Below are 17713 nucleotides of genomic sequence, written 5' to 3'. Positions count from 1 at the left end.
AAACTGTGAAGGACCTGGGCGTTACTCTGGACCCTGATCTCTCTTTTGAGGAACATATCAAGACTGTTTCAAGGACAGCTTTTTTCCATCTACGTAACATTGTAAAAATCAGAAACTTTCTGTCCAAAAATGATGCAGAAAAATGTATCCATGCTTTTGTTACTTCTAGGTTAGACTACTGCAATGCTCTACTTTCCGGCTACCCGGATAAAGCACTAAATAAACTTCAGTTAGTCCTAAATACGGCTGCTAGAATCCTGACTAGAACCCCAAAATGTTAGCATATTACTCCAGTGCTAGCCTCCCTACACTGGCTTCCTGTTAAGGCGAGGGCTGATTTCAAGGTTTTACTGCTAACCTACAAAGCATTACATGGGCTTGCTCCTACCTATCTTTCCGATTTGGTCTTGCCCTACATACCTACACGTACGCTACGGTCACAAGACGCAGGCCTCCTAATTGTCCCTAGAATTTCTAAGCAAACAGCTGGAGGCAGGGTTTTCTCTTATAGAGCTCCATTTTTATGGAATGGTCTGCCTACCCATGTGAGAGACGCAGACTCGGTCTCAACTTTTAAGTCTTTACTGAAGACTCATCTCTTCAGTGGGTCATATGATTGAGTGTAGTCTGGCCCAGGAGTGTGAAGGTGAACGGAAAGGCTCTGGAGCAACGAACCGCCCTTGCTCTCTCTGCCTGGCCGGTTACCCTCTCTCCACTGGGATTCTCTGCCTCTAACCCTATTACAGGGGCTGAGTCACTGGCTTACTGGTGCTCTTTCATGCCGTCCCTAGGAGGGGCGCGTCACTTGAGTGGGTTGAGTCACTGACGTGATCTTCCTGTCTGGGTTGGCGCCCCCCCTGGGTTGTGCCGTGGCGGAGATCTTTGTGGGCTATACTCGGCCTTGTCTCAGGATGGTAAGTTGGTGTTTGAAGAATATCCCTCTAGTGGTGTGGGGGCTGTGCTTTGGCAAAGTGGGTGGGGTTATATCCTTCCTGTTTGGCCCTGTCTGGGGGTATCATCGGATGGGGCCACAGTGTCTCCTGACCCCTCCTGTCTCAGCCTCCAGTATTTATGCTGCAGTAGTTTATGTGTCGGGGGGCTAGGGTCAGTTTGTTATATCTGGAGTACTTCTCCTGTCTAATCCGGTATCCTGTGTGAATTTAAGTGTGCTCTCTCTAATTCTCTCTTTCTCTCTTTCTTTCTCTCTCTCGGAGGACCTGAGCCCTAGGACTATGCCTCAGGACTACCTGGCATGATGACTCCTTGCTGTCCCCAGTCCACCTGGCCGTGCTGCTGCTCCAGTTTCAACTGTTCTGCCTGCGGCTATGGAACCCTGACCTGTTCACCGGACGTGCTACCTGTCCCAGACCTGCTGTTTTCAACTCTCTAGAGACCGCAGGAGCAGTAGAGATACTCTTAATGATCGGCTATGAAAAGCCAACTGACATGTACTCCTGAGGTGCTGACTGCTGCACCCTCGACAACTACTGTGATTATTATTATTTGACCATGCTGGTCATTTATGAACATTTGAACATCTTGGCCATGTTCTGTTATAATCTCCACCCGGCACAGCCAGAAGAGGATTGGCCACCCGTCATAGCCTGGTTCCTCTCTAGGTTTCTTCCTAGGTTTTGGCCTTTCTTGGGAGTTTTTCCTAGCCACCGTGCTTCTACACCTGCAATGCTTGATGTTTGGGGTTTTTAGGCTGGGTTTTTGTACAGCACTTTCAGATATCAGCTGATGTAAGAAGGGCTATATAAATACATTTGGTTTGTTAGGGGTGCTTATCTTGGCAGTTAGCTGGTGCATGTCAGGGAAGGCACTCTTGCCTAGGGAAAATTGCTTTGAATGGTCATCCAAGTCGGAAATCCAAGTCGGAAATTCTGGCATCTTTCTGGAACTAGGACCTGAAGATGACTGACGTCATGATTTGACCTCGTTCTTTTCTAAGTTCCTAGTTTTCATGAAAGCACAATCACTGCTTTCATTGATGCATGACAAAAGCTACAAGTAGACCCTTTTGTCAGTGAGGAGATTTGATTAATCTGGCCCGGGTGCCCGTGTAGGCATGTTTTGTACAGGATCAGAGTTGATTGCATTGGTTTTGGAACCGGGCTACCTCCCGGCGTGAGCCATGTGACCAAAAGTTACGTAATTAAGTACAAGAAGTAATGAGTAGGATTCTGTGTATTTACATGCAAAAGTGATTGCTTTTGATAAAGACACTCTCGTGTCTTTACTATGGATCAAATAATATTAATTTAATCATGTAAACGTAATTAACTAGGAAGTTGGGGCACCACGGAAGAATGTTTATGGAGCTGTTGTCTTCCGACTAAACTCTTAAATACCTGGTAATCTTTAGTATCAATAGCAGTCAATTATTAATTGTCACCTTATTCAGTCTTATCTGAACGGCGTAAAATTCTTGGTTATCTTCACGAACCTTGGCTAACAAGTTGAATGAGCAATACAACATTTGGTTTAACTATTTATTTACTAAATAATCACACAGAATTACATATACACAGGATGGATCATACATTGATTACTAATTATGTCATACAAGAAAATGTCCCTAGTGGACGGAACCGATATGACGGCTGGTTACACAAAGGAATGTGGTTGGGTTTTAATGAAAGACTGAGGAACAAAAGGATTGGGTCTCTATCGGACCTCATCAAGCTATTCTATCGTAAATACAGAATCTTATGCATTCTAAATATCCGTCCATTCGGAAAAGGAAAATGCAAGAAATATATTTACTCTGAGCTGCGCTTTGATAGATTGGTCGAAGATGGAAGACTTGGTTGCCCAGCAGAGATCTCCCTTGTCCTTTGAAGAATATGGTAGAACGGATACGTTGTAGTACCTTCGTCATGTGGTAGAACGGATACATTGTAGTACCCTGTCTTTCTGAAGAGATTGTTCATCCCTTCCCAGGCCACGCACGTCCACAGCTGCTGCTGATAACTCGACCCCCAGGATGTATCACTTCTTTAGTGAATAAGAGTTTAAAGTTCATACCAAGTTGCCATATTATAAGCTCATGCCATATTCTGTCTGGTACAGTTGAAATCATCCTTCCAGCGTGGCGATCGTCACCTCCACGTTGACATTCGCCCTTCTAAACGTATAGACAGCAGTCCTCACGACATCGGGAACACAATGTTAATTTCGTTAGGTTGTAGTCGTTCAACCATTCGCAACCAGAGCTCACGCTGAGGTTGGCTCAGTTCTGTAGTTGAAACTAGCCCTTTTAAATGTATGGACAGCAGTCCTCACGTCATCGGGACCACAAATGGTTGACTTTCATCAATGGGCTTTTGTAGTGGTGGAGAGAAGGGCGTGTTTCATAGTTCACAACCAATGTCTGTTCACATGGGCGGGGCCACTGAGTGAGCATAGTTCAGTTATGAAAACAATTCTCTCATTTAGAAGATAAAATTACATTTAATCTTTTCACAAATAGTTTCATATTTAAATTGCACAACAATTCCATGTGAATCTGATAACTAGAATGTGTAGACTTTCCGAGATACAGTTTATGTCGTCCTATCATCAGTAATAATATCTCAGATGATAACTGATTTGACATATTCTTTAAGTACCAGGAGATGCTTTCAACTGGTTGGATTAGCTAAAGGTTGTTATTTTCCCCAACCTTTTGATGTTACAATACTCTCCCTATGTTAAGAAAAGGGCTTTCCAAGAGTCCAGTCTGTAGAGTGGAGAGAAAAAGGGGGAAAGGTATTTATGGGGGGTCATAAACCTCACCCAACAGGGCAACGTCATGACAACGCATTATCTGCCTTCCCAATGAAAACTAGTTTAACATATACTTTATGGAAAAGAGATGGTGTATGTTTCTGGACAATGCACAATGCTGCCTTGTTTACAACATGACTGAGCGACGCAGATTACTGTTTGATTTGAGAAGGGTGCTCCTCCCTCACCGCTTCTGCCCGTTCATGTCACAGGCCACGGACCAGTGCCCCGCAGCTCAGAATAATCTAATCCACCCATTCCTGACATGGGCGGTAGGTGGTTCTAGGGCCTGCCAATCAAGTTGTCCCAAATGACATGTCAGCCCATTGACAGGAAATCTATTGTTGTCCAGTCCCTGTTCCCTTGGTTTCCAACATGGGCTTTCTCAGGCTTCATTTATTTACAGCTATTCTGAGCTGTTATCATTTAAACCATGAATAACATGTAAAATCATTATTGTACCTGCCAATACACACATAGGCAGTAGTAGGGTTGTTATCCAATTATTCCTCTAAAAATGCAAGAAGACAGTCCGTGTGAATGATAATTTCAGTGTAAATGTACAGGTCCTCACACAAGCCATTGCACTTTCAGTCCCTATATTTACTAACTTGAACACAGATTTTATCATTATGAAGGCTTTCATGTGGAAAGGTCTGTTCAATCTGACAATCTGGACAATCTGATAACCTTTATTGCAGTTTCTCAAAGTTTGTTGGTATGCATTACATGTGAGTAAGTGGTGCCTCTGGCTCTTGACTTCTAAAGCCAATGGATTGCTCAATTTAAGCATGTTACATGTAGACAACAGCATTTTCCTACTGACTGGCGGTGATGGTCACAAAGAAACTGAGCACCTAAAGGAACATTTTTTTTTCCTCTGCATTGTTGGGAAGGACCCATAAGTAAACATTTCACTGTTAGTCTACACTTGTTGTTTACAAAGCATCGCCAGCAGCATACCACCCTGCATACCACTGCTGGATTGCTTCTGAAGCTAAACAGTGTTGGTCCTGGTCAGTCCCTGGATGGGAGATCAGATGCTGCTGGAAATGGTGTTGGAGGGCCAGTAGGAGGCACTCTTTCCTCTGGTCTAAAAATATATCCCAATTCCCTGTGCACAATATCCCAATGCACTGCCCTGTGTAGGGTACTGTCTTTCGCATGGGATGTTAAACGGGTGTCCTGACTCTCTGAGGTCATTAAAGATCCCATGGCTCTTATTGTAAGAGTAGGTCTGTTAACCCTGGTGTCCTGGCTAAATTCCCAATCTGGCCCTCAAACCATTATTGTCACCTAATAATCCCCAGTTTACAATTGTCTCATTCATCCCCCTCCTCTCCCCTGTAACTATTCCCCAGGTCATTGCTGTAAATGAGAATGTGTTCTCAGTCAACTTACCTGGTAAAATAATGGATAAATAAATAAATGGGACAAATTTGATTTGGTGACTCACTTTTATTAAACACCGCTGAAAATGCCAAATAATTGCAATGTTTAAATCATTATCAGCTGGTTTCATATAATTGGTCAAACTGTTTTTAATTATTCATTGCATTCACATCAAGGTGTGTGTGATAAAAAAAATGGTGAGTTTCCTGTGTGCCATTTTTATGAATGAAGGCAGTTCGTGTGAATTTCCTTGTGGCCACCAGAGGGAGGAGTTACTATATCTCAGAGAATGTGCCTCACCAGGACCTGTGTGAAACTAGCCACAATAAGGATTAGCCACAATAGTCGAATTTGCTGTTTGCCTTCAAAATAAAATTACCCCATTGAAACTGATCCAAACGTTTACAAATAGTGGAATAATAATTCCACAATAATAGTGGAATAATAAAAATAAAATACAATACTTTTAATTGACAATAAACAGTAAAAAAAAACATCCCACTGTCGATATAGTATTCTGCATAATTTCATTGGGGGCATACATCTACGCACTATACTACCTTACCTATAGAGTGTGTACCAATGAAATTGGGTAACAGCCTACTCAGTGGCACCCAGAGATTAAAATTCCAAAGACTTTAGCAAATATTAGCGTCATACTGTAGCTCTTATTGTAGGACTCTGAAACCACTGTGAAATTAGTCACATTAGCTCACCAGTCAACCTATTGTGTGTATTGAACACTAATATTGGACTGTACAGCCTTACCTATAGAGTGTGCATTAAATGGGGTATAATCCTACTCTGTAACACCGACAGATTACAATTCCAAAGAGTTTACATAAATATTAGACTCATAGCTCTTATTGCAGGACTTTGACTGTGGGAAATCACCTCCCCAGTCAGTCTATTGCCTGTATTGGACATTCATATCGGACTGTACAGCCTTAGATATGGAGTGTGCACCCATGGTGGGATGTAGGATATCAGTCAACTCAGTGACACCCACAGAACAGAGTCTACACCAATATTAGCGTTATAGCTCTTATTGCAGGACTCACTGTGAAATAAGACATTAGCTCACCAGTCAACCCATTGTGCACCCATGTAATGGAAAATCATTTCCCACATGTAAATAGCCTTTAATGTTTAATTAAAATACACAATATTCAGAAATTACAATATAAATAATGTTATAATCAGTATTTATGAAATATATATATTACAGAGGGAAACAAAAAACAGAAACCCATTTGAGCCAATATGGGAGAAACTGATAAATGTTTTTATAAGACAACCGAGTTCCTGGAAAATACACAAAGCATCAACATACATTCATTAACTATTTAAAATAACATTTTGTTCAAGACCAGTCCTATCACACCTGATTCTACTACTCATGTTGAGCAGTTGATAAGTTAAAATGGTGTGGAAGAATGGTGATTGAACAAAAACCTGATCATCCTGTGGCTCTGAGCGCAGTGTTAGCCACCACTGACTCATAATGAATGAGCATATATTATTTAGGAAGAGACAAATAACATTTAAACACAAGAGCTTGAACAAGGATGCATGTGATTGTCAGTCCTAAAACTTGGTTATTTGCGCAGTGTCCTCCTGTCTGACGGACGGCTCTAGCGGCTCCTGGCAGACGGGCGGCTCTGCAGGCTCATGGCAGACGGGCGGCTCTGCAGGCTCATGGCAGACGGGCGGCTCTGCAGGCTCATGGCAGACGGGCGGCTCTGCAGGCTCATGGCAGACGGGCGGCTCTGCAGGCTCATGGCAGACGGGCGGCTCTGCAGGCTCATGGCAGACGGGCGGCTCTGCAGGCTCATGGCAGACGGGCGGCTTTGCAGGCTCATGGCAGACGGGCGGCTTTGCAGGCTCATGGCAGACGGATGGCTCAGATGGCGCTGGGGAGACGGATGGCTCAGATGGCGCTGGGGAGACGGATGGCTCAGATGGCGCTGGGGAGACGGATGGCTCAGATGGCGCTGGGGAGACGGATGGCTCAGATGGCGCTGGGGAGACGGATGGCTCAGATGGCGCTGGGGAGACGGATGGCTCAGATGGCGCTGGGGAGACGGATGGCTCAGATGGCGCTGGGGAGACGGATGGCTCAGATGGCGCTGGGGAGACGGATGGCTCAGATGGCGCTGGGGAGACGGATGGCTCAGATGGCGCTGGGGAGACGGATGGCTCAGATGGCGCTGGGGAGACGGATGGCTCAGATGGCGCTGGGGAGACGGATGGCTCAGATGGCGCTGGGGAGACGGATGGCTCAGATGGCGCTGGGGAGACGGATGGCTCAGATGGCGCTGGGGAGACGGATGGCTCAGATGGCGCTGGGGAGACGGATGGCTCAGATGGCGCTGGGGAGACGGATGGCTCAGATGGCGCTGGGGAGACGGGCAGTTCAGTCATCGCTGTGCAGACGGCAGACTCCTGCCGGCTGAGGCGCACTGTAGGCCTGGTGCGTGGTGCCGGGACTGGTGGCACCGGGCTGGGGACACGCATCTCAGGGCTAGTGCGGGGAGCAGCAACAGGACGCACAGGACTCTGGGGACACACAGGAGGCTTGGTGCGTGGTTTAGGCACTGGTGGTAAAGGGCTGGAGACACGCACCATATGGCTAGTGCGTGGAGGAGGCACTGGTGGTACTGGGTTGGGGCGGGGAGGTGGCGGCGGAAATACCGGACCGTGCAGGCGTACTGGCTCCCTTGAGCGCCGAGCCTGCCCAACCTTACCTGGTTGTATGCTCCCCGTCGCCTGACCAGTGCGGGGAGGTGGAATAACCCGCACCGGCCTATGTAGGCGAACCGGGGACACCATGCGTAAGGCTGGTGCCATGTACGCCGGCCCGAGGAGACGCACTGGTGACCAGATGCGTTGGGCCGGCTTCATGACATACGGCTCAACGCTCAGTCTAGCCCGGCCGATACGTGGAGCTGAAATGTACCGAACCGGGCTATGCACGCGTACAGGAGACAACGTGCGCTCTACTGCGTAACACGGTGTCTGCCCGTACTCTCGCTCTCCACGGTAAGTACAGGGAGTAGGCGCAGGTTTCCTACCTGACTTCGCCACACTCCCTTTAAGGCCCCCCCCCAATAAATTTTTGGGTTGTACTCACGGGCTTCCAGCCTTGTCTCCGTGCTGCCTCCTCATATCGCCTCCTCTCGGCTTTAGCTGCCTCCAGCTCTTCACGAGGAAGGCGATATTCTCCCGGTTGTGCCCACGGCCCCTTACCATCCAGTATCTCCTCCCATGTCCACGAATCCTGTGTAGGTGGGTCCTGTTGCCGCTTTCCATGCCGCTTGGTCCTGTATTGGTGAGTAGTTCTGTCACGATCGTGTGGAGGATTGACGGACCAAAACGCAGCTTTAGGAAAATAAGCCATCTCCTTTTTATTTATGAAGAAGGCAAACGAAACAAACACACTTACGGACTAAACAAAACAAGAAAACGATCGTGAAGCTAAATAACGATGTGCACACACAGGCTACAAACGTATCACATAGACAACTACTCACCACCAATGAAAGCCTATGGCTACCCTAAATAAGGCTCCCAATCAGAGACAACCGAAATCAGCTGTCTCTAATTGGGAACTCATTCAGGTAACCATAGACTCTCCTAGACAACTAAACATACATAGACAACGCTAGACACATGTACTCAACACAAACCCATATACTATACCCAACAACCCCTTTACCATAAAAAACACCCAAAACCAACAAAACACAAACATTCCCCATGTCACACCCTGACCTAACTAAAATAATAAAGAAAACAAAGAATACTAAGGCCAGGGCGTGACACGCAGAGATTCGAACTAATTAATGAAGTCATGGGTTGTATGCTACGGGTGGCTATGTACAACATTATATATCATGGATTTGATTGAAGCCTAAACTACTAGGCTACTGTGTCATATAGGCTAAATAATGTAGTTTTTTGTTGTTTCCATTGCTGATTTACATGTGTAAAGGCCCAACCTTTAAAAGCATCAATAGGGAAAACTGGCTACATAGACAGGAATGGCAGTCTGTTAAGGTAAATTTGCACACAGTGGTGTAAAGTACTTAAGTAAAAATACTTGAAAATACTACTTAAGTAGTTTTCTGGGGTATCTGTACTTTACTATTTATATTTTTGACAACGTTTACTACACTACATTCCTAAAGAAAATACTGTACTTTTTACTCCATACATTTTCCCTGACACCTAAAAGTCCTCTTTACATTTTGAATGCATAGCAGGACAGGAAAATGGTCCAATTCTCTCACTTATCAAGAGAACATCCCTGGTCATCCCCTGCCTCTGATCTGGTGGACTCACCAGAGGGAGTGTTTGCTATCCATAAAAAAAGTATTTTTTTTAATATAAGTATTTTTTTTAATTATTTACGCTTTCATGTTTGATACTTAAGTATAAAGCCAAATTTAAAACCAAATACTTTTAGACTTTTACTCAAGTAGTATTTCACTGGGTGACTTTCATTTTTACTTGAGTCATTTTCTATTAATAAGTATATTTACTTTTACACAAGTAAAATAATCGGGTATTTTTTTCACCACTGTTCACACACTACAGACAGAAAATATGGAGCGTAGCACAGTATTACAATGTTGTTTTTTGTCACAAAAGGGGGTGTCCTTGTAATATGCTCCGGGATTCGAAATACATTTGTACTACTTGAAAGTTGAGTCCGGCTGTATCATTCCTTCCACAGCTGTGGGGGTGTTTTCATTTCTTGGTTCCTTGAGCTGATCTATGGGCTATATATACTATTCATCAGCGACTGTTCTAACAGTAAACCAAACAACAAGAATCCAAAAAGGTGTTTTGTTTAGAAGTAATAACTAAGGATTCCAAGCTATTGTGAAATAGTAGAACCTGCTGCAGCCAACTATTGTAGCTAGCCATTTGCTTTTTTCTCCATGACCAAATCAAATCAAATAGTATTTGTCACATGCGCCGAATACAACAGGTATAGACCTCACAGTGAAATGCTCTTAATTAACCAACAATGCAGTTTTAAGAAAAATACCTAAAGAAAAATAAGAAATAAAAGTAACAAATAATTAAAGAGCAGCAGTAGAGAGGCTATATACAGGGGGTACCGGTACAGAGTCAATGTGCGGGGGCACCGGTTAGTCGAGGTAATTGAGGAAATATATACATGTAGGTAGAGTTATTAAAGAGAGTTATTAAACATGATGATGTAAATATTTTTAGCTGATATCGGAATGAATGAAACTGGGATAATGGTTTAGGTTAAACCGGCAAGTATATGAATATTTGCCAAGACATATCTTTATTATAAATCTGATAATTTCACATAGAGATGTGGTAAGCTCAAAAGGCTAGCTGGCTTGCTATGTTTTTAGCCAGGATAAAGCCATTTAGCCATTCTGCCAGCTAGCTACTACTAGCAAGGGAAGTCAACTCTTCCTTACTTTCACAAAATAAAATTACAAAAATAAAGATTGCTATCACCCCGTTGTGAATGGGAGTGGGACCGGTGAGGATATCATGTTACTAAAAGGTGTTCGCTGCTCTAAAAATACCAGGTAGGGGCGTGGATCAGAATACCAATCAGTATCTGGTGTGACCACCATTTGCCTCATGCAGTGCGACATATCTCCTTTGCATAGAGTTTTTTTATTTTTTATTTCACCTTTATTTAACCAAGTAGGCCAGATGAGAACAAGTTCTCATTTACAACTGTGACCTGGCCAAGATAAAGCAAAGCAGTGACACAAACAACAACACAGTTACACATGGAATAAACAAACATACAGTCAATAACACAATAGAAAAGTCTATATACAATGTATGCAAATGTGGTAAGATTAGGGAGGTAAGGCAATAAATAGGCCATAGTGGGGAAATAATTACAATTTAGCAATTAAACACTGGAGTGATAGATGTGCAGAAGATGAATGTGCAAGTAGAGATACTGGGGTGCAAAGGAGCAAAAAACAAATAATAATATGGGGATAAGGTAGTTGGATGGGCTATTTACAGATGGGCTATGTACAGGTGCAGTGGTCTGTAAGCTGCTCTTACAGCTGATGCTTAAAGTTAGTGAGGGAGATATGAGTCTCCAGCTTCAGTGATTTTTTACAATTTGTTCCAGTCATTGGCAGCAGAGAACTGGAAGGAAAGGCGGCCAAAAGAGGAATTGGCTTTGGGGGTGACCAGTGAATTATACCTGCTGGAGCTCGTGCTATGGGTGAGTGCTGCTTTGGTGACCAGGGAGCTGAGATAAGGCAGGGCTTTACCTAGCAAAAACATATAGATGACCTGGAGCCAGTGGGTTTGGCGACGAATATGAAGCGTGGGCCAGCCAACGAGAGCATACAGATCGCAGTGGTGGGTAATATATGGGGCTTTGTTGACAAAACGTATGGCACTGTGATAGACTGCATCCAATTTCCTGAGTAGAGTGTTGGAGGCTATTTTATAAATGACATCGCTGAACTCAAGGATCGGTAGGATAGTCCGTTTTACGAAGGTATGTTTGGCAGCATGAGTGAAGGATGCTTTGTTGCGAAATAAGAAGCCAATTCTAGATTTAATTTTGAATTGGAGATGCTTAATGTGAGTCTGGAAGGAGAGTTTACAGTCTAACCAGACACCTAGATATTTGTAGTTGTCCACATATTCTAAGTCAGAACAGTCCAGAATAGGGATGCTAGGCGGGTGGGCAGGTGCGGGCAGAGAGCATGCATTTAGTTTTACTTGCATTTAAGAGCAGTTGGAAGCCACGGAAGGAGAGTTGTATGGCATTGAAGCTCGTCTGGAGGTTAGTTAACACAGTGTCCAAAGAAGGGCCAGAAGTATACAGAACGGTGTCGTCTGCGTAGAGGTGGATCAGAGAATCACCAATAGCAAGGGCGACATCATTGATGTATACAGAGAAAAGAGTCGGCCCGAGAATTGAACCCCGTGCCACCCCCAAAGAGACTGCTAGAGGTCCGGACAACAGTCCCTCCGATTTGACACACTGAACTCTGTCTGAGAAGTAGTTGGTCAACCAGGCGAGGCAGTCATTTGAGAAACCAAGGCTATTGAGTCTTCCGATAAGAATACGGTGATTGACAGAGTCGAAAGCCTTGGCCAGGTCGATGAATACGGCTGCACAGTATTGTCTTTTATCAATGGCGGTTATGATATCGTTTAGGACCTTGAGCGTGGCTGAGGTGCACCCATGACCAGCTCGGAAACCAGATTGCATAGCGGAGAAGGTACGATGGGATTCGAAATGGTCGGTTATCTGTTTGTTAACTTGGCTTTTGAAGACCTTAGAAAGGCAGGGTAGGATAGATATAGGTCTGTAAAAGTTTGGGTCTAGAGAGTCTCCCCCTTTGAAGAGGGTGATGACCGAGGCATCTTTCCAATGTTTGGGGATCTCAGATGATACGAAAGAGAGTTTGAACAGTCTAGTAATAGGGGTTGCAACAATTGCGGCAGATAATTTTAAGAAGAGAGGGTCCAGATTGTCTAGCCCAGCTGATTTGTAGGGGTCCAGGTTTTGCAGCTCTTTCAGAACATCAGCTATCTGGATTTGGGTGAAGGAGAAGTGGGGGAGGCTTGGGCAAGTTGCTGTGGGGGGTGCAGAGCTGTTGCCCTGGGTAGGGGTAGCCAGGTGGAAAGCATGGCCAGCCGTAGAAAAATGCTTATTGAAATGTTAAATTATGGTGAATTTATCGGTGGTAACAGTGTTTCCTAGCCTCAGTGCAGTGGGCAGCTGGGATGAGGTGCTCTTATTCTCCATGGACTTTACAGTGTCCCAGAACTTTTTGGAGTTTGTGATACAGGATGCAAATTTCTGTTTGAAAAAGCTAGCCTTTGCTTTCCTAACTGCCTCCATACATTGGTTCCTGAATTCCCTGAAAAGTTGCATATCGTGGGGGCTAATGCATATTTGATGCTAATGTAGTACGTCACAGGATGTTTTTGTGCTGGTCAAGGGCAGTCAGGTCTGGAGTGAAACAAGGGCTATATCTGTTCCTGGTTCAATTTTTTTGGAATGTGGCATGCTTATTTAAGATGGTGAGGAAAGCACTTTTAAAAGAACAACCAGGCATCCTCTAATGATGGGATGAGGTCAATATCCTTCCAGGATACCCGGGACAGGTCGATTAGAAAGGCCTGCTCGCTGAAGTGTTTTAGGGAGCTTTTGACAGTGATGAGGGGTGATCGTTTGACCGCAGACCCATTACGGACGCAGGCAATGAGGCAGTGATCGCTGAGATCCTGGTTGAAGACAGCAGAGGTGTATTTAGAGGGAGAGTTGGTCAGGATGCTATCTATGAGGGTGCCCGTGTTAACGGATTTGGTGTTGTATCTGTTAAATTCCATGATAATTTGTGTGAGATTGAGGGCATCTAGTTTAGATTGTAGGTCGACCGTTGTTGATTGTGGTCTTTCCAGGAATACTCTGTGTGAAGATGGATATTATGGTAGGAACTGGAACATGCTGTCGTACACATCGATCCAGAGCATCCCAAAAATGCTAAATGGGTGACATGTCTGAGTATTCAGGCCATTGAAGAAGTGGGACATTTTCAGCTTCCAGGAATTGTGTACAGATCCTTACGATATGGGGCCATGCATTATCATGCTGAAACATGAGGTGATGGCGGCGGATGAATGGCACGACAATGGGCCTCAGGGAAGGGATCTTGTGCATTCAAATTGTCATTGATAAAATGCAATTGTGTTCATTGTCCGTAGCTTATGCCTGCCTATACCATGACCCTATTGCCACCATGGGGCACTCTGTTCACAGCGTTGACATCAGCAAACTGCTCGCCCACACAACGCCATACACGCTGTCTGCCATCTGCCTGGTATAGTTGAAACCGGGATTCATCCGTCAAGAGCACACTTCTCCAGCATGCCAGTGGCCTCGAAGGTGAGCATTTGCCCACTGAAATCGGTTACAACACCGAACTGCAGTCAGGTCAAGACCCTGGTGAGGACGACAAGCACGCAGATGAGTTTCCCTGGGACAGTTTCTGACAGTTTGTGCAGAAATTCTTTGGTTGTGCAAACCCCCAGTTTCATCAGCATTCAATTCTCTGTCAACAGCTCTGGTGGACATTCCTACAGTCAGCATGCCAATTGCACACTCCCTCAAAACTTGAGACATCTGTGGCATTGTGTTGTGTGACAAAACTGCACATTTTAAAGTGGCCTAAAAAAATGATCATCAGCACGAGGTGCACATATGTAATGCTCATGTTGTTTAATCAGCTTCTTGATATGCCACACCTGTCAGGTGGATGGATTATCTTGGCAAATGAGAAATGCTCACTAAGAGGGATGTAAACAAATTTGTGCACAAAATTTGAGAAAAAAAATATTTCTATGCGTATGGACCATTTCTGGGATCTTTTATTTCAGCTCATGAAACATGTGACCAACACTTTACATGTTGCATTTAGATTTTTGTTCAGTGTATTTACAGACACCAAGGCTGTACAGTGCATATACTGTATGTATTACCCCAATGCAATTATGCAGTCATACATCCACAGTTTGATTTGACATGTTTTACTGTTTCTTGTCAAATTAATTCATTATTGTATTTATTTTTAAGTTAAATAGAAACACCATTTGTATCAGTTTAGATCAGTTTCAATGGGGGACTATTATTTTGAAGGCCAACCGCAAACGCCACTATTGTGGCCAAACCTTAGTGTGGGTAGCTTCACACAGGTCTCGTCAAGCCTACACGGAGTTAAATGATTGCAAACCAGATAACAGGAATGCCTTTAGTCTTGATTCTAAAGAAAAGGTGGGTGGCTTTACTGGACAAATCGGTTAATTCTATCAGCAGCGATACGTAGAGAAACGGCAAGCTGTTGAGGACTCTTTTCTTCAGCTCTCGATAAGATTTGACACATCAGCGATTTTCTCTCATGCATGAGTATTTTGATTGAAGATTATAAATAATTTCTGATTCGATTACTAAAACAGGCCAGTCAAACGAAGAGACAGTATAAAGCTTTCCATTTATATACGAGACAAATGTAAGTTTGGTAAAATACCAGTAACCTAGCAAACACGTTACCGGTTTACCTTTACGAAAAGGAGAAAGGCGACCAAATTGAAGGATTAAGGTGTCAAAATCTCAAGAACGAGTGAAGAATGGCAGCCAGTTTGTCAGCGGAGGAAGAACAGGTAATTTTGAATAGATTGCTAAATATTTGATCATTCCGTAGTAAGAATGCATGATATGTGTCAAGTTGTTGCATTGTAGTTAGCCTCCACCACTGCAAGTTATATGCTCTTTAAATAGATAAATTGTTGCAAAATCATCGTCACAGACAGGCTTAACGAACACAAACATTGTATCCATCTACATTGTCAACATTGTAGCCTACCTTGAAGATGCTTCTAACATGAAATGTCAAAATATTACATGATTTGTTTTGGTAAAGAATTAAAAATGATCAGATGTAATGTTTTGACTTATGAAAAACACCATGCAATGGTAATTTGATTTAATAATTTCCGCGAATGTAGACTAAGTGTCTATCAAATGATATAGAATTATAGATCAGTATTAGGGCAAGAATCTAAAAAGCTATGATCTTTGCATTGATGCACTTACTTAGCCCACACATCTCCCTTTACATACCACACAAACAACAATATGGCTAGTACAGATCTCAAACTCTAGGCGGCATTCTGCCTTCACCCTACAGTTTTCAGCCATTAGCTTTGCCCATACTCTCTGAAGGGAACTACAATCCCGACGCTGTTTTTATGTTTAAAACGTCAATAATCATTGCTTGCGATACGGCTTTCGAAACATTTGGCCCATATCTTTCATCAGCTAGAAATAATCCTTCAAATAAATAAAAATACAGTGTAGCATCTTTGCACAGATCCATACAGCTATGCTTACACACAGCTGTTTGGCGTACACTGGATAGATTAAGTCTGTTTTCTGTAAACAAGCGCTGTAACATGGATATATGGCCGTGTGGGAACACTAACCCTATCATTTGAGGTTGTCGGAACAGGCTTGTGGTAATGGCTGGAGCGGTATTAGTGGAACGTTATCAGGTCATTCCATTCACGCCGTTCCAGCCATTATGAGCCGTTCTCCCTTCAGCAGCCTCCTCTGATTATACCCAATCAAGGTGTGTATCAATTTAGTATTTTTGTTTTTTTGAATATTACTTCTCGCTGATATGAACGATAAGGTTCTTATGCTTCCAAAACAATACCACAAGTGAGACGTGTTCAGATTGAGTGTAGGGGGGGCTCTTAACCCCCTTACAGAAGATGCCTTCATCCAATGACTCTTGTGTGTAATGTAATGGAACTGAGAGTCATGATCAAGGGCTAGTACAGTCGTTAATCACATGCCAAGCTGCTCTCACTGCCTCTTGTGTTTTTCCAACCACGTCCTAAAAGGCAGGAAACGGATATTATATAATAATCTATTGCTAGGGGGGGGTGGAGAGTAGTACCTCTTTCACATGAGTTTGAGAGAGATCAGCTTGTTTATTCTGTCTCTGTCTCCCTGACTGATTTTTCCAGACTGGTGGTAATGATGGTCTTTACACTTTCCAGGCCCTAATACCCTTTCCCCATGGCTCATCTGGACAGCAGGCAGTGAGTCTTAGGGCTGATTTTTATACACTATGGAGACGGAAGGTTCGTTTTACTTCACAAAAGGGGTAATACGCTCCGGCATTCAACATACTTTTTGTGATACCTGAAAATTGAGATGCTCCATATCATTCCTTGCGAAGACTTGAGGGGCAGTATTGAGTGAGTTTTGCAACGTAAATCCCACCTTGTGTCTACATCATCCCTTCTGGTATAAACATGGAAGCAATGGACGTGTTTCTACTTTAATGCTACTGCTAATCTACTTGCAAGCTTTTTTTGTGCTTTTATTTCAATATTTGCTACGTGCAATTATACATCTACAATCCTTCGATGCAGGTTGTTTTTGGACAAGAACACAAAAGATAACAGCTAGGTAGATATCACCGATATCAAAGAAAATTGGAGAAAGATTTGGGACCGGTATGTTTGCAATCTGAAAGAGATGAGGAGTGTGGCTGTTGCTGTCGGTGTGTCCCGTAAATTGTCCGACAACTGACTTGGCTTCGTGTTTACGTGAAACGTCGTCAGACAGACACCTACAGTGCATTCGGAAAGTATTCAGATCCCTTGACTTTTTCCACATTTTGTTGTGTTACAGCCTTATTCTAAAATGGATTAAATAAAAACAATCTACACACAATGGCCCATAATGACAAAGCAAAAAACAGGTTTTTAGAAATGTGTGCAAATGTATAAAAAACAAACTTATTTACTTACACTACCGTTCAAACGTTTGGGGTCACTTAGAAATGTCCTTTTTGGATTTTTTTTTTTTTTGTTGTCCATTGAAATAACATAATTTATCAGAAATACAGTGTAGACATTGTTAATGGCCTCCCGGGTGGCGCAGTGGTCTAGGGCACTGGTCTAGGGCACTGCATCGCAGTGCTAGCTGCGCCAC

The 17713-nt window shown here is 43.6% G+C and overlaps 1 protein-coding gene across 1 annotated transcript in view; it reads left to right on the top strand.

The window, feature by feature from the left end:
* The first annotated feature begins 14866 nt into the window (after positions 1-14866).
* Positions 14867-17713, top strand: part of LOC129866619 (tyrosine-protein phosphatase non-receptor type 9-like) — a 48342-nt gene continuing 45495 nt past the window's right edge. The window contains exon 1 of the mRNA XM_055939380.1: positions 14867-15366. Within this exon, the coding sequence (XP_055795355.1) occupies positions 15334-15366 (33 nt within the window). The 5' untranslated portion in view covers positions 14867-15333. The remainder of the gene's footprint in view (positions 15367-17713) is intronic.

The sequence above is a fragment of the Salvelinus fontinalis genome, chromosome 12, assembly GCF_029448725.1.
Source record: "Salvelinus fontinalis isolate EN_2023a chromosome 12, ASM2944872v1, whole genome shotgun sequence".
Taxonomy (NCBI): Eukaryota; Metazoa; Chordata; class Actinopteri; order Salmoniformes; family Salmonidae; genus Salvelinus; species Salvelinus fontinalis.
This window is presented reverse-complemented; position numbering and strand designations above follow the sequence as displayed.